The following is a 21,098-nucleotide window of genomic DNA, read 5'->3' as shown; positions in this document are numbered from 1 at the left end:
AGATGTTGTTTAACCAGCACGGGCGAAATGTGAAACCAAAGTCTTTGTAGTGACTCATAATTAAAGATTCCACTGTATAGTTTGTATTATGTTCTGTTACTATTTTTATTTGATTATCTGTTATTCCTGCGTGATGTTTCCCCATCCAGTGCAAGTATTTTTGTTCCTTTTATCTGTTAGCTGTTTTTCTGCCCAAAGCCATTGTGTGTTGCTCCTTTAAGATGACATCTCCTGTGCCGTACCCCAGAGCTAGATGCAGTCGTATATAAAAGTGTCTTAACACACTTCACACTATCACAATGCTAAATTATTTAGATTTTTCAAAAGGCATTTATGCCTTTGCTGAAAGAGGATTCAAATGTGTACAGAAGTGGTGGTTATTACTCAATGTATGTTTGTCCAGAAATGCATATGAAAGGTAGAGATGTTAATTTTAGTTTCACTGAGTCTCCCCAGCTGGAAACTGAATGTAAATCTGAGTATGTATCTCTCTCTTGTGTTTTGCCTCTAGCAGCTTTTAGAATCACAAATGCACATTTTTAATGACTAAATGTAACATTAACAGAGAGCCATTCTGCCCCAGTTGTTTCAGCAGAGAGTGGACTTGCTAGAGACTGCTTTTTAAGTAGCCGCATCTATCTAATCAAGGTTTCCCCTTTCCCTCTGGAAAAAAAAAAAAAAAGCAGAGAAAATAAGATTATTCATTTCTGTGCAAGCTTTGGAGTGGCAGCTGGAATGTGAAGTAAGAGGTCATGGTGTATGGCTGCACAATAGACACTTTCCTCCAGAAGCTGGTATTTTTGTTCAGCCCCACCAGAGGTTGTACAGTGCCCCTGAGGCTGGGACCCAGCGCTGGTGTCGTGATGGGTAACCTGCTGCATTCTCTGGGCATAAGTGGAAAACACCACCAGAGGTGGAGTGCTGTAAAGGATAAAGGGCTACTTTTAGGCTATTATATTTTTCTTCCAGGTTTTAAATTTTAGGGAATTAAGAGTGAAAAAAAATATTTTGGAAAGGCACCTTAGCCTTTTTCTCTGTTTTGCATTTCTGGACTCCCTAAACACGGAGCGCTGCTTTGCTGGATGTTGGGGCTGTCAGTGCAGGTTTGGCAGCATTGCTGCTGTGTGCATGCTCCTTGCAGCTGGCATTTGGAGCAGGCCCATGCCTAGATTGTGGAATCAGTCTTGGGCTGAGGCATCTGGGGGATGAGCAGCTTTTTTCCATGTGGGGACAGTGGTCCAGCATCACTTTCCTCCCCCAGTGTGCTGTAGCAAGGAGCTTGTGGCTTGCAAAGAGCAGGAGAATACTTGGTTTTATCGAGCCTGTACCTCCTGGCAATTTCTGCAAAGAGCTAACCTATGGCATCTTGCTCCTGTCTGAGGAATGGGTGAATCTGAGTCCTGTGGGACAGGCTTTGGGGTTTGACGGAGTCCAAGGGAAATGGAGCTTGGCCGTGTGGCATCAGCTCCTGGTACCTTCCCATTCCCTTTTCTTCCCCATTAATGTGAAACTGGGATTCATTCATCTTAAATGAAGTGCCTAATGTGCTTGAATGAAAAACAAAAAAATACACTGCAAGGTTCACGTTAGAAAAGGCAGAGAAACTCTTGATTGACTTGAGGACAAGGGCGATTCAGAAAGCCTTGCAGCCAGCTGGTGATGAAATAAAGCACAAGGGATTGTCCCTTCTCTATCCCAGATGAGCCAGCAGGCTGGAAGGTTTTTCCTGGATGGCTGTCCTGCCAGCTCGCTGAAAGGAAGGCTTTCCAGGAGGTCAGGGCTTTCATGCTGCTGCACCTTCTGATGGGGCTCATGTGCGGAAGCAAAGAGACCTGGGGCAAGAAGCAGCACAACAGCTTTTAAGAGTATGACCTTAAAGGAAGAGGAGTTGGAAAAGCCAAAGATAAAGACAGCCCAGAACATCCTGCCAAGCCTAAAATTAGACGCAGGCTAGGCTTTGTTTTCCTTGCAGGCTCACATGCCACATGTGTCTTCCCCCAGTTGGCCAGCTCCATGAGGACGGCAAGTGCTGACGCCAAGGAGCACTTGACTCCCTGGGAATAGGTTTCTTGTGACTTTGTGTAGTCCCCATCATCACACGGTGGGAGCAGGTGGGCGACACAGCAGAGCTGCTGTCACGTGCAGGCACACGCGGTGTGGCGCTGCTGACAGCAGCTATCCTGGGACTGTTGCTGTTGACAGCCAAAGCGTTGCTGACTGCAGGGAGGGTCAAAATTATTATTGGTGACCACATGAGGTATTAAGTGCAGGGCTGACGTTAGGAGTCCATGCACAGAACACAACTCACCGTGTCGCTTATGTGGTGGTTTAAAGTGTAGGCAGTGGATTGGAACAGGCAGCAGAGGGATGGTGGATACCACATCCCACATGCATGTTGTAACCCTTCCTTTAAAGGCTGTCGCTTACGCTTTGGCAGGGCACCTCTGAACAGTTATGCCCAAAAAATTCACTTTTGCCAGAAAAAAAAAAAAACAAACCAAAATGTTTGGGCATAGCTTGGCCATTCAGGGTGGGCCAGAACAATATGTAAAGCTTATACTTGGGGCTGCACCAAATATGGTTGGATTCTCATGTCAGGGCATTAAAAGGGAGCAGTGTGACCATACAGTCACTACTTTTTGAAATGGTGTATTTCTTAAGAAGACATGCTGTTAAAACTAGACTTACTCTGTGAGCTCTGAAACAGGCTATCTTAATTTTATTCGGAATTCAGTTAGCACTGTTGTATTCACATTATGCAGCAGGAAAGCCTGCTAAGATATGTGCTTGCCAGGGAGTCCTGCAACTGAGCAAGAGCCGTTCTGATCTCTTTGCCAGGTTGCTGCCAACTCTGCATGGGATTTGGGCAGTTTTGGAGTGTAGAAGTACAGGTAAACCAGACTGCAGTAGTACTTTTGGGATCTTTGTTAGCTGTCGTACAAGAGACTGATCAGCCCAGTGCATTTCAAGAATGCAGAGTTTCATTTTTCATTTTGCTTCTCCCTGCCTGTCCTTCTGTTTTGTCCACCTGCTTAGGAAAAGCAGCGGTTTTCCAGCTGCCTTCTTTAATCCCCTTTGACTGGGCTGGAATTTCAGCCAAGCAGTACCTATGTTACAAGAGGGGAGTGGCACTGAGTATAATGCTGCACTAAGGGTTTTATGCTTGTCTCCTTGCTTGCTGCATAGCCAGGATAAGTCCTAGCCATTTCTCCAAATCCCTGTGAGTTTTTCTTCAAAATGAAGTGATTAACTTCTGCTGTAAACTTCCCCTTGTCTAGGCCATCCAGGCCTTGTGCTGAGCTTGACAGCATTCAAGATCTCCTACCCACATAGACTATTAGGTTCTGCTTATCCTTCGTTTCCACTGCCTGGTGAAATATTAGATAACGGGGAAAGAGCTTATCTTACATGCGTCTGAACTGACAAATATGGCAGCCTTTCAGTAAAAAGGCTAATGCAGACGAGGCCTTTTTCCTGGCTAGAATAAGAATGAGGCCGGCGCTTGTCTTCTGCCTCTGACAACGGTCAGATGCATGCGGCATGATTTCCATAGCATCCAGACAGTCGGAGCACCTAATATCTACCTGTCTAGTCAATACATCAGCTTTGCTAGAGCGGGGAGCTGAAGTTTGTCATTGAGGCGGGTTTCTAATGCAGCACAAATGGATCTTTCGGCTGTACTCCAGGGTAAACATTGTAAGCCGTGCAAATTTATTTACCAGGGGTGACAAATAACTGTGTCAGTCACTTTTGTTTTCTCCCCAAAATAAGATATTCTTTGCAAATGCCCTTATGGATTTAATTTTTGCAGCTTTACACATGGCAGGGGGGAGAGGGGGAGGGTTTCTTGCTGTTTGAATAGATTAATATTAGTGTTTGTTTCCCTGTGTGTTTCTACACATGAAAAATTAGTTTGTGTTTGGAATCAATAATCTTAAAGGTCTTTTCAAACCTAAATGATTCTATGATACAAATAACCTTCAGATGGACCCATTTCAGGATTTAACAGTTTGATGGTAGCAGCTGGGAAACACTGTCCTGACATCAATGTTGAGGGGAGTTTGGCTTAACAGGACAGCTGAGAAATTTTGCTCTGCTGTGCCAGGGTTACCTGGAGGGGCAAGAGGAGCAGGAAGGAAGAGGCTGCTTTGCACACACGGTGCTGCGCATGGCCTGCTACTCATTTCAGAAGTTCCTTGGCTCATCTCAGGCATAGGGCTGTGCTTGAAATTTAACACTTCCATTTTGAGAAAGAATACTCACTGTTATAATGTGGCATATTTCTGCATTGCATTCATACAGATATTTTGGGAAATTGTTTTCCCAGCTGTAAATTCTAAACTGTAAATTTGCTGTTGAATTCTAAGCCACCAGCTAAACCCCAAAGTGTCTGATGACCCAAAAAGCTGGGGATCTAGTGGGAGAAACTGGTGTCCTTTTTAGAAAAGAGGGAATAGAAGTTAATGGGTGGCTTTTTGCAGTATGGTGAAACACAAGTGTGCTCTGCATGGAGGAACTGGAAAGAGTTGTTAGTTGGGCAAGCCAGACACACCTAGACAGCATCCTGAGCTGCTGCCAATCCACACTGGGGGTTTGGATCTCTTCCAGGCTTTGTTCCTGAAAATAAATTGTTCAAGATGGGAAACTTTGAAGATTGCATTGACCAGTGAGCCATGCCTCTGGGTGTGAGCTTTAAGGGAGAGAACTCAGGTTTTGGATTTGGGCTAGAGGCTCACAGAGAAAAAGCTGCAATCGAACTTTAGCCTACATTTCATTTGTTTGCAAGAGGTGATCTACATTTTTTTTTGGTGTTTTTACTAATAAATGGGATTTATTTTAGCCTCAGAAATTTGAGAAAGGGCTTTGATCTGATTATTTAGTTTAGCTATTAACTTGTTTTGTATTCACAATTTATAGAAAGAGATCACCTCTGTATCTATTCCACAGGAGTAAAGAAATTAGGTATCATGTATGAACCACACAGAATATGTAAGACAATGGATATATGCTAACTATTATGTTATTTATTTAGTGCTTTGATAGCCATGTTGCAAAACAAATGAGGAGGTGGGGATATCTTTTGGAACAGAATATGCTGCAGCGCCCGCCTTGATCTGCATTAGACATCTGCACTGTGAAGTACAAGCGATGCTCAAAGACGCACTGAGAAAACAAATGGGTTACAGAACTGTCGTGTTAGAAATGACAAAATGTGTAGGCAATGGAGAACCTAAAACTGCTTCAGTTTCAGGCAGGATGTTAAAGTATTAACTGAAGAAACAGCGGAATATAGCAGAAAAGATAAAATATGAACATTTTGGAAACTGGGACTCAGTTCTTTATGTGACAAAAATTCACACTGTGCTAACAGAAAGAAAAAAGAGAAAATTTTTTCTTTTTTTAGCAGAAGAACAGACCCTCAAAATTTTGTGATTTAACACTGGGAACCACAACTCTTACCTCTAATACTGGGAACCACAAGTGTTAACTCTAAGAGTTAAAAAAACCCCCAAACCCCGAAAGCAAAACAACAAAAAACCCCAAAGCAAAATAGAAAACCACCTTCTTGAAAATTTTTAGAGGTGTTCAGGTTTAAGTTGGCTTTGGGTAAGGCACCTACAATGAACAAAAAGTCTTAGTCTGAGCTTTCAGAGCAAGAAACACAAGAAGACATAAAGGAAAAATTACCAGAGTCTCTTTAAATTCAAAATGTCTAAGCTGTTTCTGCCCAAAAAAGGATAGATTCAAGCTGAGAGCCAGTTTGGGTTGTATGACAGATTCATGCTCCTTATATGCACAACCTTGGCTTGAGCAATTCCCTTCTTCCTGCCTTAGGTGTGTAAACCAGAAACCAGATGCATTGACAGCAAGGTATTCAGTGTGTCTAAAAAAAATCCAGGATAATTTCTGGAAAGGGTGTGCCTTTTCTAATTCATTTAGCAAAACTGTGCTAATATGATGACATGCAGCTTTCAAGGCAGGAAATATGGCAGGTAAGGTCTTGGCAGCACCTCAGCCTCACCATCCTGAGTGTCATACAGCAATATTTCTTGGACTTTATCCATGAGCCATCAATGATAGGTCCGCTGAAATCTCTCCCATGAGACCCTTTTGTGTACCTACCACAGCCAGGGGATTGGATCCCTGAGGGCAGAGGTGGCTGGGAAGCTCTTGCTGTAGGGTGTAAGCTTTATAAAGGAAGCAGTTGCAAGTTTGCGCTGCACTTGGTTGAGACTACAGAAAGCAGGAATGGCGTGGGATGTTCAGGGAATATATATTGCCCTGCTGGAGGGCCCGGACTGTGTGGCCAGGCCTTTCCCACATGCCACATGTGTGGTCCTTGTGGTGTGGTGTGCCCAGGCATTGTGCACGGAAGGGAGGGTGCACACATGCACACAGGTGTTCGGTGAAGCCTGGCACGCAGCGTGTGGGGCAGGCTGGGATGCCGTGTGCAGGTGGCCAGCACATGCCTCCGGTGTCAGACGCATCCCAGAGCCCGCGTGCTGTCTGGATATGCACTGTGCTGGCAAGCTGCACACTCTCACGAGTCATTTGTCTGGGACTTATGAATGGCAGAAAGCCTGGTCTGAGCTGGTATGCAGATCAGGATGCCGGCATCCTGAAATCCCGGACAAATCCCCTTAGCGCTTTTGGTAAATCTGCAGCTGGGATTTAACGTTGTGACAGCACATCCTAAGTGTGGTAAAAATAGCCTGTCTCCCAGCAGTGCAAACCTGCCTCACACCCCACAGTTAATGGGTGAGCAGTCAAGGCTGTTTCTGCAATCATTGCACGAATGCGTGAAGCGGCGCCGGTGGCAGGGGATCACAGAGCAGCACTGCAAAACACTTGCCTGGCTCAGGCTGATTCTCTGCAGCTTTGACTTAAAACTCAGCGGATCAGAAGTGTGGCAGAGACCCCTGATCCCAGACTGGAAGGGATGATGGAGAGATCTCTCTGCCCTTTGCTTCTCCAGAAGGCTTTGTCTGCCCTGGGTTTGCCTGGAGGCAGTCTGGAAGGTGTGCTGTGTGGGCAGCGTCCCCCCCTAGGCTGGGCACAAAGCTTAGACCTCTCCCTGGAGGTGCATAAGAACTTGGATTTATTTAGTTTTAACCCTTTACCTAACCTAACCCTTACCCTAACCCTTTACCCTTTATCCTAATGAAAAACCACGTTTTATATTAAAAATTAGGACTGCACCAAATGTGAAGCATCAGTAGTTTTGCTGCCCCAATGGGGTAACATGGAGAAGTGAGAGGGAGTGGATGTGTTTTTCCTGCTCTGCATGCACGCACAGGAGATCACGGTTTCTCTCTGACCCTGAAAACAAGTATCTTACTCTCAAAACTTCCTCTCCAACAAGTCAGTTCACCCAGAAAGCCTTGCCCCACCCAAATGGGGTGTAGTGGTACCTCTTCAGTGGGCTGCACAAAAATTCTACCAGTGAATCAGTACAATATGGGATGTGCAGTTGTACAGAGTGGGAATACAGGATGAAGTAGTTTGAAATGCAGCCTCCCATCCAAAAATACCAGCCAACCAACTGTAAGATGCATTAGCTATCATTTCCCAGTGTGTCTGGTGAGATTTCAAGCAAATTTTGGTTTTTTGCTGTCACACACAGGAAAATACCATTGCAGCCCCTTGGGACCAGCCTTTTGCTCATTGGGAAAAGGCACCCATCCACTTACCACTGGGCAGATTTTGAAAACGCATCTTTGTGATTTAGGTGCTCACATGTCATCTTCAAAAGCAGCTTAGCAGTCCAAATGACATATGGTGCTGGTAGTGGACAGAGTGTGAAGGCTGAAGTGAGTGGGGCCATGCTCTGTGGAAGCACTGTGTACCTGTTCCTTTGGTACCGAAAGCGAGAAGAATGGAGATGAGAGGCAGAAAGAGCTGAAGTGACTTTCCTTAGGTCACTTAACAGGTCTGTGACAGAGCTAAGGGGAGAAGCTCAATCTCAGTTTGATCTCGTAGCTAGTAGATCATGCATCTCCTTAAGCATCTGTGCCATACCTTGTATGCAGTCTTGTATATTCTGTATGCAGGGTCATTTTCCCTTTCTTGGTACCTGAAATCCTCCTATGAGACACTTCAAGTTTAATTGTATCCTACCTGATCCAGTATTATGCTAAGGCTACAGGGGAAACATGGATTGTGGAGCAGTGTTAGAAAACACCTCTCAGCCATTACTGAGACCCCAGCTCTGTCCTGGATTCTGTTCAGAAATATTCATCCCTCTGACTGCCTGAGCTCAGTAACATCAGAGTAGAGTGGGACTCTGCTGCTCCACGTAGCACTGCATTGCCTGTATCATTTGGCTGCTGGTTTTGTTCCTGGCTTTTGGCTTCCACCCTGAAATGACAGTGTCATTTAAACTGCCTAGAAATACAAAAGTTAGCCTGGCCTTACATAAAGTACAAGAGGTTGGTGATCTTCATGGTAAATAATCAAGCTGCCTTACTGTCATGCGTAGTGTCTCAGAAGTGGCTTGAGTTTGTAGGTACAATTAATTCTGCTGAAAACAAGAATACTGTCCTTGCATTGGGTGGGATTGGTCTCATTTTATGTAAAATAGATGTAGATTTAAGCTTTGTATCAAGTTGCTAGGGTGCTGTCCATCAAGCAATGTTTGGAAATCATTTTTTTAGAAGCTATGCCAGTTTTGACATGCTGGTTTAATATTTTTCTGGCTGCAATAGGGCAAGACATAGAAATCTTATGTTGTCATCACACAGAGCTGCCAAGCGTTCTTTTTATGGTTTTTTTTTTTTTTTTTTTGCTTTCTCTCTCTTGCACTCTGTCATATGGAAACCAGATCAAGATTATAAAATTATTGCCCACAAACTGTGATCTTTCTTCTCTTTTGTGGTGAGAACTGACAAGTCAGTGATGGCTTGGTGCTGTTGGTACTAGCTGTTCATGCCGCGCTCATTTGTATGTATCGGGAAGTGCCGAACTTGGCGTTCTTCTCAGTTGGCACACAGGCTGGTGAAACGTCAGATTTTTAATTGTGATAAAGTTCACGAAAGAAAAAAATTATGGCAGATGTTTCCTTTTGTCAGAGCAAACTGAATCATTAAAATGTGATATGATGTACTATGAACAAGTCAGTGTAAACACCATCCCTGTGAACATGTCAGAAGACTTAAGAACTTAGACCATTCATGGTAATGTTAAAAACCATGTGGTCTGAATGCTGTATTACCAAGCTTTTCTCTTTAAATGCAGAGCATGAATCTTATGAATTTTTATTGCCTTTCTACAAAATGAAAAGATAACATATTCTGCTTTAGTAAAAATAGCCTGGTAGCTTCTGCAATGTGGTTGTCGTTTTGCTGGTGGTTTACTCAGAGGTCTGCTTTTCACAAGTAGCAGTGAGGTATCCCATTCCCATTGAGTGCTGAGCTTGCTCGCCTAATTTCCTCTTTTCTAGAAGATGTATTTTTGGGAAGTCTTACTCCTTTTCCAGTCTGAAGGAAGTGACAGAAACGCTGCTGCTTGCTGAGGAATGCCTGTGATGATGTGTTAAAACTGGCTCCCGATAAGTGGTTATGGAAAACCTGCAGGAAGCATCTGACAACTGACATTCCCTGTGGACTTTTTCTCCTATTTCCTCCTCACATCTCCTGTGTGAGGATTATTGTCCACACACTCACTTAGGCCATTAGTCAGAAAAGAAGTGCATTACAAACTTCCTGATACTTCCCCATGACCTGAGTACTTTTTACCTGCAGTTATTCTCATTCTTGTTGGCCTAAGAAATCTTGACTAGATTCTGGTTCTTATTCCCAGTGTTGTCCTTTCTCATGATTTTGCCTTAAAATAAGTGATTTTCTTAATGCTTCAGCTGCTGGAATCAAGCATGAATTATACCTTCATTTTGACAGAAAGGTTGAGGACACTCTGGGAGGGTAAGGTCTGTGTGTATTCCACAGGGTTATTTTATGTCACTCTTCTGATTTCTGATTTGAGGGAGCCTGACTACACAGTTTTGGAATGCTATGGATTGGGAATAGATTACTCTGTTATATCATAAAGCGGGTTATAAACTATAGCAAATCTATATCATTTTGGCCATCAAAAATCTCAATCCTCACCTCTTTTGGGGGTGCACTGCAAGTGAGGTGAATGTGTTTTGCAGACACATTTAAATACTTGTACACTGTGGTCCCCATCTCCAGATCAGTTACATTGGTTTATTGGGGGAAATTTGCGTTTCTGTCCATGGACATACATGAATTGTATGCAAGCCATGTATTTTATTTTAAGTGGGCCTGCAGAAGTCAGAAGTAATGAACTTAGTAATGTGATAACAGTTGTTAATGGCAGAGCCTCTATAGTTCTTGCACCATGGCAATTTGTGGAAATGCAGTGTGCTTTTTTTAAGCTGGCATAAGTTTTTACACCTCTCTTGCACCATAGGAGCTTAATCCATCATGAATCCTCGTTAGAAGCTGCGCCATTGTATCCTGAGGCAGATGTGAAATTTGTGTGAGTCACCGATTTGCGATCAAGCTGAAGGAAACTGAGTCTCTGGTTCTTAAGAAAGAAGGCGCCCATTTGGGATGCATTTACACAGCTCCTTTTGTATAAATCATTAGTGCTATAAACTATCCATTATTGTTAGGAGAAGAAATTTAACAATGCAAATAAAACAAAATACTGTGGCAGAGCAATTTTATGCTTGATTGTAATGTTTAATGGCATGTTCTCATAAAGAGATTTTTCCCATCCTTCAGACCTATCGTGTCTGTGACTCACTTGATTTCCAATGGTTTGAACATCCCTCATTTTACTCCTAGAGTTGTTTTCTCTAGAGCAATTTCTGTAAACGTGCTGCAGCATGGGGTTATCCAGGGTTAATTTCCCTTATGATTACACATCCAGACAGCATGTATGTAAATGCTGCAAGACAAATGATAAGAAAACTGCAGGATGAAAGAAAACAAATTCCTTTGTTTTGCATGTAGATCCATTTACCAGTACTGAAGTCTTTCCCTTGCTCACTTTTAAATGTTCATACTAGCTTATATTGGCATTGTAGTTCTTTAAAAGGATTATCTTTATGTCATCACTGGCCCCAAATTCTGCATTCTGTTGTTTCTCTTTGTTCCCCATATCTCTTCAGATACTTTTTCCAGGTTCTCTTTTCATCCCTTACTTTCAGGTACAAGACAGCACCATCAGTGAGGCAGAGCTTTGTATCTCTAAACTAGCTGATTATATTAATGTCAGAAATAAAATACAGCTCTTCACATTCTACTTGTATTTTTAGTACAGTATTGTAATCCTGGTTCTGCTTTCCCTTCTTATCTCTGTTCTGTCTTGCCCTTAGATTTTTTTTTTAGACCAGGGTTGCTGGGTTTCCTTGTGATCTTTCTGCACTGTCCAGCTTTTTGAAGTCTTTGCATACACCTTAGTCACAAAGTACTAAAATATTTGATAGTCTGTTAACCTGCAGTCGAGTGCCTGTTGTTTTGTTTTCCTGGCTGCCAGGGAGTTTGTTGGCAATTGAGATTTATGGAGCGAATAATCCACCTGGCAGGAGACTCTCTGTAACTGAAGTACGTTCTTTAGTGGAAGAATGAACGTTCTTTGTGTGTGTAAAATACCACTAATAGCTTATTTAGCAACCTATACTTCTACAACAGGGCTTTCAGTTTTGTGCTGGAGGTGGATTCTTACATATGCATAATTCTAGCATCCATGCTAATTCTATCCCTCATTTAACTTTCATCCATTCCTATGGCAGGATAATGCATGATGTGATCTCTCAGCTTTTTAATGTGGTCCTTAGTGCATCTCTTCTAGCTCCTGCTTGAACAGGAAAAAAGAAATTAATAATGAGGGATGATTCTTTCCTGTACTTGCTGGGAATTGCCTGGAAACCACAGGGAGCTTAGGCAGGGTAGTCATGCTGCAACCAGAGACTCCACAGAATCCAGTACCAGGTACTAATTGCAAGTACTGCTGGGAGAGCTCTGAATAACAGCCGAATAAAAAGAACCCCAAACAAACAATATTGTGATCCTTTCTTGCCTTTTCTCTTACTTAAATAGCTCATTTTTACACTTGGTAGATTTGAGCTCAAAATGTGACAAAAGCTGTGGAATGTGATCAAAATTAAGGATAGAAGGAGGTGCAGTATTTTCAGGACAGCTGATTTTGTTAACTAGTTTTGGAAACAACTAAATGGAGGATTGAAGTAGCCAACAACTAAAACCCATGGAAGCCACTGTATCACAATATTCACCCTCATGGTGGGAAATTTTGGTTCTCAGACACCCGGTTACTTCGTCCCCTTAGGGATGTTTTCCTGGTCTGAATAGCCCAGGTTGATTATCTTTATCATATTTACAGCTGCCTTACCCTGCCCAGAGTTTCTCATTCTTCAAGGATCAGCACCAGGAAATCCTGTACCTGTTTTTCAGCAGTGGCAGGGGAGCATCGAAGTTACCAGCAGTGTAATCTCCAGGGTAAACAGGGCCAGGGTATTATGCTCACTGTACCATTTAACCCTGCTGGAGGAGACGACTGTAAATTGCCTACGTTGAGCCAACATGCAAGGACTAATAGAACTGCAGTAGGGATAATTCATAAGTAGATTGTCTCACTCGCCAGTGTAAACAGAGACAGTGCTAGTCAGGTCTGAAACAGTGATTACTTTTAAATCAGCATGTTATAATGCAGTGTCCCTGATTGAACCCTCCTTCCAGTATGGGAAAACAAACCACCGCACGTGTGGTCAGCACAGGGACCACTCAGGCTGTGCAACTGACTATGCATGTGAAGGACTGCTTGAATTTCCTAATCCTTCCTATTCCTGCAGAGTAAAGAACAGCTTTAACAGGGAGTTAATTTAGAGGCCTTAAATACTGTCTTCTCTCCACCAACTTTACTTCTTTTGGGTTGTGTTGCTAATCTCTCCACAGTGCTCCCATCTGCTTGTTCCTTGCACCTAATCACGTTAAACACAACATAATACATCTGGATATGTACTGCTGGCAAATCAGTTACTTGAATTCACTGTCTATGAGAAATGCACTTTTCCTTTCCCTCGGTTGGTACCGTTCCTCTGTATCTTTTTCTGACAAACTTTACCTATAAACTCTGAATTTATCCAAAAAGGTGAAAATTTCCCCCAGGTGGTGGCAGTTTGAGAGGTGGGGTCAAGGGGCATTCAGTGGGTGCATCTGCAGTTGCTTGAAGCCCATTCAGGTCCAGAAATGGAGATGGTCCCAGTGTCCTGCTGTGCCCCTCCCTGACCATTACCCCCATCCTTTTTTTCTGTGTTGGCATCAGTGTTCACCCAGTAGGCAATTTGACTTCTTCCCCTGTGAGCAGAGGCCTGGTCTGGCTCATCTGTGCTTCAGCTGGTTGCTTTTTTCATGTCACTTAGGCTGGCACAAGACGGGCGTCAGAAGGAGCTGGGGCCATCTGCTAGCCTGACACAGGGCTGGGACTGGATCAGGCAGCGATTGTCCAGGTTGTCCCAAAGACCCACAGGGCTACTGTGTGGGCCCCCCAGCCTGGCTGGCCAGCAGTGCAGGGAGGGGGAAGCACCTCCACACACACACCCACTGTCCAGGTTCCCCAAATGAGTAACCCCAAGAGGCTGGCTGCAGGCAGGAGGAAACACCCCCTTACTGTCCAGTTTCAAGACTATGGGTTTTCTCTTACTCTTCAAAGTAAGGACTGGCCAAGAACCTGCCCACAGTCACTAATGTCTTTAGAGAATCAGAGAAAAAAAGGAAGAAGTAGCAGAAATGCAAAACTCATATTGAGAAAGCAGCATCAGTCCAGTTTTGGTCACCAAAGCATGACTGTTTCTTTACACTTGAGATTAACATCTTTACTAATAGTAAAAAAAAAAAAAATTCAGATTTGTTCTTGTGGGTTCCAGAATGAGTCTTTTGTTTTCCCAGTAATGATCTGAGAAGACAGATCAGTGAACACGTCCTTCATAAAATTTCACCTGTAACCAAGTTTAACTAGCCCTTGGTTTTATCATTAATATGCTAGACTTGTAATGGCCTGTGGAGAAGCATTATGACTCTGTGCTAGAACCTGCTTAAGGAGCTTCAACCCTGATGCCAGAGCAGCCGTCCTGCTCAGAGGTCATGGTGGAACTTGCTACTTGGAATTTTAGCAGAAAGCTGGGCCCCCATCCTTGTTCACAGAGAAGCTTATATGGGCCCTCTGGCACAGGGCTTGATTCACATTAAAAGGTTTGTGATAAATTCTTAATAGATAGGTGATGAGCCAAATATTGTTCTGAGGACGTTCTTGAGGATGCTTATCAGGTGCACTACTTATGGATACAGAAGTCTGTAACCATTTTGCAGTCATTGTGCCTGCACTTGTACAATACTATTTGGTGCCTAAGGGGGTATTGGGCTAGAGAGGGAGTAAAGTGTGTTAGTTATCAGTCTATATGCCGAATCCCCAGTCTTGCCAAAGCAATTGTTTTATGTCATAGGTTAACGCTCTTCAGGAACTGAAGACTCTAAACATCCACACTTCAATTTTAGGAGACCAAAGTAAAGGAGAAGCATTAATACCAATATATTAATTTGTTTTGTTTTCTGCTTTCTTTGTAGTCTTTAAACTGCACTCATCTGAAACATTCTTTCAACTTCTCATTTTAAACATGAGGTTGGGGTATGATGTATGTAGGTCAGTCTTTGGCTCAGAAATTTTGTCTTACAAAGTTCTTGAAAACAAAGAGTTTGCAACAGGAAGGTAATTGGCCTCAGCAGTAGCTCTGTACACATTGAGTGGGTATGCCCACACCACAGCCATGTTTAGAAGGCTGGTCTGTTGAATTAATTGTTTTCAAAGTAGTTTAAGGACAGTCAGATTGTAGTTTTGAAGGTGCTCCACAGCTGCTATCTGTACTGAATTACTTCTCTCTGCTGGTAATAGTGCTGTACTTGGTTAATACTCCACTTGCACAAAAGCATTTCATTGACATATAATTTAAACTCATTCTGCTCTTCTAGGAACTCTCAAAGGATATTTATTTACAGTCCACAATCACTGTCCCCCCGCCTGACTGTTGTGTTTGGATTGAGGCCTTAGACCTTGCAGTATCAAGCTAAATGTCAACAAGAGTTTAATAAATCCAGACAGTGGGGATAGCCTGTAACCAGGAGAGGGGCCCTGCTGTGCACATATATATAGCAGGATATGTCTCCCTAATATTTTTAACCCCCTGGCTCTTCATAGTGCTAGCTTGATAGGTGACTGCAAGCAGGCCCACTCCTCTCAGCCTCTTTCCCCTCCTGGCTTTTGCTCTTTGACTTTGAGTTAGGGCATCTTATTATTTGAGGCTGGTCCATGGGATTTACAAAGATGAAAGGCATGGGCAGCAGTGGGTCTGCCTCCATGGTCAGTGCCAGAGTGTTCTGGGGTGTGTAGGGGAGAGCAGTGCTGGTGTGAAGCTGAGCTGAGCCAGCCACAGCCTGCTGGGAGAGGGGCATGGAGCCTCACTAGTGCTGCAGCCCATCTTCTCTGCTTTCAGGAGCTCCAAGGCCCTGGCCAAGTGTGGGCCAGAGGGTGAGCAGTCTTTTCTTGTTCACATAGACACACACTGATCTTATTCAGGCTTTGGGGATGCCACCATAATTCAGAGAAGTAACTAGGAACGGGAAGAGTCTTGGCCATGATGGTGAAGCCAGTAAAGGAGGAACATCCTGGGAGCTGAGGGTCATGGTGCTGATGGTGCTTCCTAACATGGCAGAGACACTGTGGGACTGTGCTGCTCCTATGCCCAGTGGCAGCACGGGCAGCCCGAAGTCCCTGCTGCTGGCTTCCACTCTGGTGCTCTGAGTGGGAATACAGGTGGAGACTGGGATGAGGAACCCCTCTGGCAGTGTTCATCAGCCAGAAAAGCATCAGAAAGGCTGGCTCAGTGGCAGGGCTGGGGCAGGCATAGGGGTTTAGGAGGGCCAGACGGTTTTAGGGGCAGGCACAGGGCTTCAGGGACAGCAGAGGGGTTCACTGGCAGGCATAGGGCTTCAGGGGAAGAAAGGCACTGCTGGAGCTGGGAGTTCTGCCAGAGGAACACACATGTGGCTGGAGCCAACATCTCAAAATCCCCGGTGTTCTTTTCCCTCTTTCTTTAGGTTTTTGTTGGTCTTTTTTTTAACTTGAGGTTACAGGCGTTGTTCCTTCTGATGGTTATGGTTTCACAGTATAGCTCCAGGATGCGACCCCCCAATATTTTACGCACAAGCACATACACGGCTCCCCGTGAAACTCTGGATAAGGAACCCGCGGCCGCGCAGCTGGCAGGCTCCCTGGCTCGCTCTCGCTGCGGTGCGGCGCTGGGGACGAGACGCGCTCGCCGCTGCCCTCCGAGGCGCCCCGGGCCGGGAGCGCGGCGGGCCCCGCGCGGCTCCGGCGGGCGGGGCGGGGCGGGGCGCGGGCACGTGCGCGGGGGCGGCGCGGGCGGCGGCGCAGGCGCGGGCGGGCCGGGGCAGGCGGAGGAGCCGGGGCGCCCCGAGCGCGCCGCGCCGGGCCGGGCTTAAAGAGCGGCGGCGGCGCGGGTCAGGTACGGACCTTCCTCCATCCCTCCTTCTCTCCCTGTCCGCGCTCCGGGCCTCCGTGCGGGGCTCGCCCAGCAGCGGGGCAGCGCCTTTCCGTTCTTTTTGTTCTCGCCGGTCGACTGTTTTTTTTAATTTTTTTTTTTTGGGTGTTTTTTTCTTTTTGTTGCTGTTGTGGTTTTGTTGGTTTTTTTTCTTTCTTTTTTTTTTTTTTTTTTTAATCTGTTTCGCCCCGGGCGCGGAGCCCGGCGGGACCCTGGTGTCCGTGCGTGCGCGCACACGCGCGGCCGGGGCACGGCGGGGCGGGAGCGGCCGGTGCCGGCCGTGCCCGCCCGCTCCGGCGGCGGCGGGGCGGCAGCCGCGCTCCGAGCGCAGGCAGAGGCGCGGACGGGAGGCTCCCTGGCAGCCTCCCTGACCGTGTCCCCTCGCTGGATGGAGCCCGGGGCTACCGGGGATGCGGTGCCCTCCGCGGGGGCTGGCGGAGCGGCTTGAGCCCCCCGCCCGGCGGAGGCGAGCATGTCCAGTGAGCGGCTTAACAAGACAGCGGTGAAGGATGCGCGGTTAAAAGACCTGTTGTTGGAAAGAGGTACCGGCGCGTCGGCAGGGGCAGGAACCGCGCGATGCGGCCCGGGCACCGCACAGCCCGGCCCGCCGGGAGCGCTCGCCGGCGGAGCCGCGGGCAGGTTCCCCCCGGCCTGCGGGGTCTGCGTGCGGGGGGAGGTTCGGGGTGACAGTCTTGTGTCATTGCTGATAGGGTTATAAAATACGTCTCTCTTTTCAAGCTCTTCTGAGAAGGTGATTTAATTCAATATGTAGTTAGTTGCCTTTTCCGTGTTGGGCGTTTACCATGAAACGTTGTGTTTGGTTTTAGGGTTTTTTTCACCTGGAGAATTTTTATTAGAAATGTTGTTTCTTGCGCGTAAAGAAACGGGTATATGTGAGTGTGACAGACTCAGGGTAGTAAAACCATAGCATTTCTCTTCCTGAAGCTCTCCCCGGTCTCTTTCCCAGTAAATTGAGAGGAAAAGTGGGCAGGAGGAGATCCCTGTCTGGAAGGCGGTGGCCCTTCACGGCTGGCAGGTGTTGGGCAGGGGACGTGGTGGGGACCGGGGTGACCCAGTGCCTGTCAGCAGCCGCTAGGAACTATTTAAATGGCCTTGATCAGTGCCAGCAGAACAGACTGCTGCTGCAGTCTGTCTTTGCTTTTTACCGCTAATAACCTAATGGGTAGCAGGAATGTCACTCAGAAGGAAGAGATTTAAAATTATCTTTCTTTCCCCCGTGCTTTCCGTTGAGGAGATCCTCTTGAACATCAGTAAGGTGTTTTGTTGCAGTTTGGTGTTTACAATGTAAACTGGACTTAGGAAATCCCGTGTGCTGTGGTTTTTATTTTCTTTATTGTATGGCCATGTTTTAATCAAAAATTTTTAAATTATTCCCTCCCATGGGAAGTGCTCACAGACCAAATCACTCATCTCTAAGGGAGAGGTACTGTCCCTTACCACTGAAATGCAGGGGCCTTGGTAAATTTAGAAGACTCTGCCCTTGGCAGATAGAGAAGTAACATGTCATTCTAGTGATCTCTGCATTCTAGGAAAGCCTAAATCAACGTTGCTTGTTTTGCATGTTGCCCTTTAGCAACAGTCTCTCAATTTCCAGTCTAAAGTGTGACATGGACCCAAAAAAAGTTTGGATGAAGAAACACTTTAGTACTTCAGTAGCCACAAAATGTGAATTGCAGAAGTTGTCAACTGTGTAAAGTCTGTAGTCTGTGTTTCTGAGCCAAGAAAAACTGACTTTTAACTTAAATGTGGTTTGGGTGGGTTTATTTTTTAATTAATTCTGTGCTTCCTGCTTTTTGATCTTTTGGTGCCGACATTGTTAGCTTCCAGTGACACAAGAGAGGGGAAAAAGAAAGATTGCTGCCCTGCATGTGGGATTGATAGCGAAAGCAGAGCACAAAGCACTGACTAATCAAATTCTTTGAAAATGTTGCTGGTCTTAATGATGAGTGGAAGGTACTTAACAGCAAAGAGTGATAAAGTGATAGACATATTTTTGCCCTTTACTCTTTCCTTAGTCTTAAGTAGGCTTAGTTAATCCTCAGGACACGATTGTAGACCCTCAGCACTTTGGTGGTGCGGCTGTGCCTGCCCGTAGCTTGTGACTGACAGCTGGACCTTGTCACCAGCCTCCACTGGACACCAGCACACTTGCAGCTCCTGTAGTCTGACGTTTTGTTCACAAGAGATCTTAGAATAATGAAACAGCCTTGGGTTTCCTTTAGTTCCACTGCAGGTTCATCTTGGATTTTGTGTGAGTGGCATTTTTCTAGCTCTGCTTCGCAGCTATGTTGTGTCTGCACAAGTGTACTGCTGTCACACAGAAGGCTGAAGGTGGCTACAAATTAGAGGTGGGGGCGAAGGGGGCTTATTCTCTAATATTTATTCTGTCCTTTCATTTTCCTATGTCATCTCTCTTTCCTCATTAGCTTTATAAAACAGAAATTTAATATCAGTTCCACAAAGTTCATGTTTTTCCATCCAAAAAGTAGTGCCCTTTTTGGAGAGTACTGAAACTGAGCAACTTGAGCTGCTTCTTTGCTTTTTCTACCAGCCTAGCAACCAAAGACCTCCTCCCATTAACTGGAGTTGTCTTTCAAGATGAGAGCATCCCCTGTGAGCGATGCAGTTTCCATAGAAATATCATCAACTTGGTAACTCCAAAGGGCAATTTTTCCCCTTATATTGCTCATCCTTGCTGCTCCAGTATAGCCAAAAGGGTGCAAGAGTGATTCATTTCTAACTATACTTAATATTTGTGGTATAGGCAGGGCTTCAGATAAGATGATGGGCTCTGACAGAGTTCATTGTAATTGTATCTCTTGCAACAAGAAAGACCCTGGTTTCATTTTTAATCGTGATGGAACATACCTTGTTTTAGAGTACCAGATCTCTTTTTAGATTTTTACCTGACTGGGAAAGTCCTAGAAAAGTTAACTAGTACACTAGTTGGAGAGAAGGTAGTAATTGAAAAAGACACTGCCTGTAGATTCAGCAGGATAAGTTTTCCACTCTAGTTAAATAGCTTTCATGCTATTTACTTGATAAAAAATTAAGGGTTGTGTACTAGATAAAGTGTCCTGATTCCTCTCAGGCTTTGAAGCATATGGAGCCCTCTGGACTCCCTTAGTGTTGCAGGTGGCTATTAAAATAGAATGGGGTTTGTGTGTATGTGGTTCCTTCAGCTTTTTGTTCAATTTTTTCTTCCCCCCTACCCCCACGGTGAAGTTATATTGTCCAGAAGGCTCATCTGTGGTGTTTATGTTGAAGAGTTTATTACCTGTGAAGGCTGCAAAGAAGCATCACCAAGAAGCTACTTAGTTTTGACCTGCAGCCACTCACGCTGATCGATTTACTCTGACAAAAATTAAATAATTTTCATGCTTTTTAGAATAGTTTTCTTCATGCAACTTTGCAGAATGGACAGCAGTAGTATCTCTTGCTGGATCAATCTCAGTGAAATACTGAGGGCCTTTTCAGGTTATTGCTTTGATGGTTAACCTTCTGTGTGTTGATGACACGTTTTCCTCTTTTTTTCTTTGTTTTAGCTGAACTGGAGTTTGTTCAAATCATCATTATAATCGTGGTTATAACTGTTATGGTGGTAGTGATCATCTGCTTGTTGAACCATTACAAACTCTCGACACGCTCCTTTATCAACCGACAGAGCCAAAGCAGAAGACAGGAAGAAACTCTGCAGACGGTGAGTGTGACCCCCTGACACCAAACTCCTTTTCCTGTACAGGTCTGCAGCAAAGCTTCCCAAAGAGATCTGGTACAGGTAGCTGCTGGAAAAACTTCTGATACCATTTTTAATACTTGTATAATTAGGTCTTTTGCCAAAGTTGTATTTATCAGTAGAAAACAAATTTGGAACATGAATTTAAGATACATGGTCTTTGATTATTTTTAGATTCTGCTATGTTTTATGTAGTTTATATTCATTTTGCATTTGGAGGCTTAGATGTGACATTGTTTGCTGCTGCTGTAATTTGAGAGGGGAGTGGAAGGGGAGTGAATGGAGAGTAGCTGGGTTACAAAAATTTGAAATACATGTTGTTATGACTTTCCATATATTGTCTGATACCCTGGAGTTTTATCTCTGTTACTGTTTTGTGAAGCTGCCATGGCTGTTTGCTGGATCAAAACCACTGTCCCAGTAAGGGCCTAGGAAAATGTAACGTTTGTTTCACTAAAACAGCAAGAAGAGACTAGAAAAAGGATCTCTCCAAGGAGTGCTCAAGAGGTGTTGTTACAGATTCAAAGGTTTAAGATGTAATCTTAGTACTTGTTAAGACTGTGTTCAGTCAACCCAACAGTAAATGGGCACCTAATTTGCCTTGTGAGGAGTTTGCTGGGTGGGATGCTCTGCTCCCCTGTGAGGGTTAACCACAGTGTGTCCCTGACCTTGGGATATCCCCCACAAGCCATGCAGTGGCCTGTGTTGTTGCAGGGAGGTCCTTTCTTCTGATGTGCTTTTCAG

At 44.8% G+C, this 21,098-nt stretch overlaps 1 protein-coding gene across 6 annotated transcripts in view; it reads left to right on the top strand.

Moving 5' to 3' along the window:
- The window catches only part of LDLRAD4 (low density lipoprotein receptor class A domain containing 4), a 276,570-nt gene that overhangs the window by 243,321 nt on the left and 12,151 nt on the right, over window positions 1–21,098 (top strand). For 3 of the 6 annotated variants that reach the window (XM_069004376.1, XM_069004375.1, XM_069004380.1), the window contains one exon: window positions 20,164–20,318. In XM_069004376.1, coding sequence (XP_068860477.1) covers window positions 20,164–20,318 — 155 coding nt within the window. The other 3 variants (XM_069004379.1, XM_069004378.1, XM_069004377.1) reach the window with 3 other exon arrangements.

Source organism: Aphelocoma coerulescens, chromosome 2 (genome assembly GCF_041296385.1).
Source record: "Aphelocoma coerulescens isolate FSJ_1873_10779 chromosome 2, UR_Acoe_1.0, whole genome shotgun sequence".
In the NCBI taxonomy this organism is placed as follows: Eukaryota; Metazoa; Chordata; class Aves; order Passeriformes; family Corvidae; genus Aphelocoma; species Aphelocoma coerulescens.
Note: the sequence above shows the minus strand (reverse complement) of the source record. Positions and strands in the feature narration are given on the sequence as shown.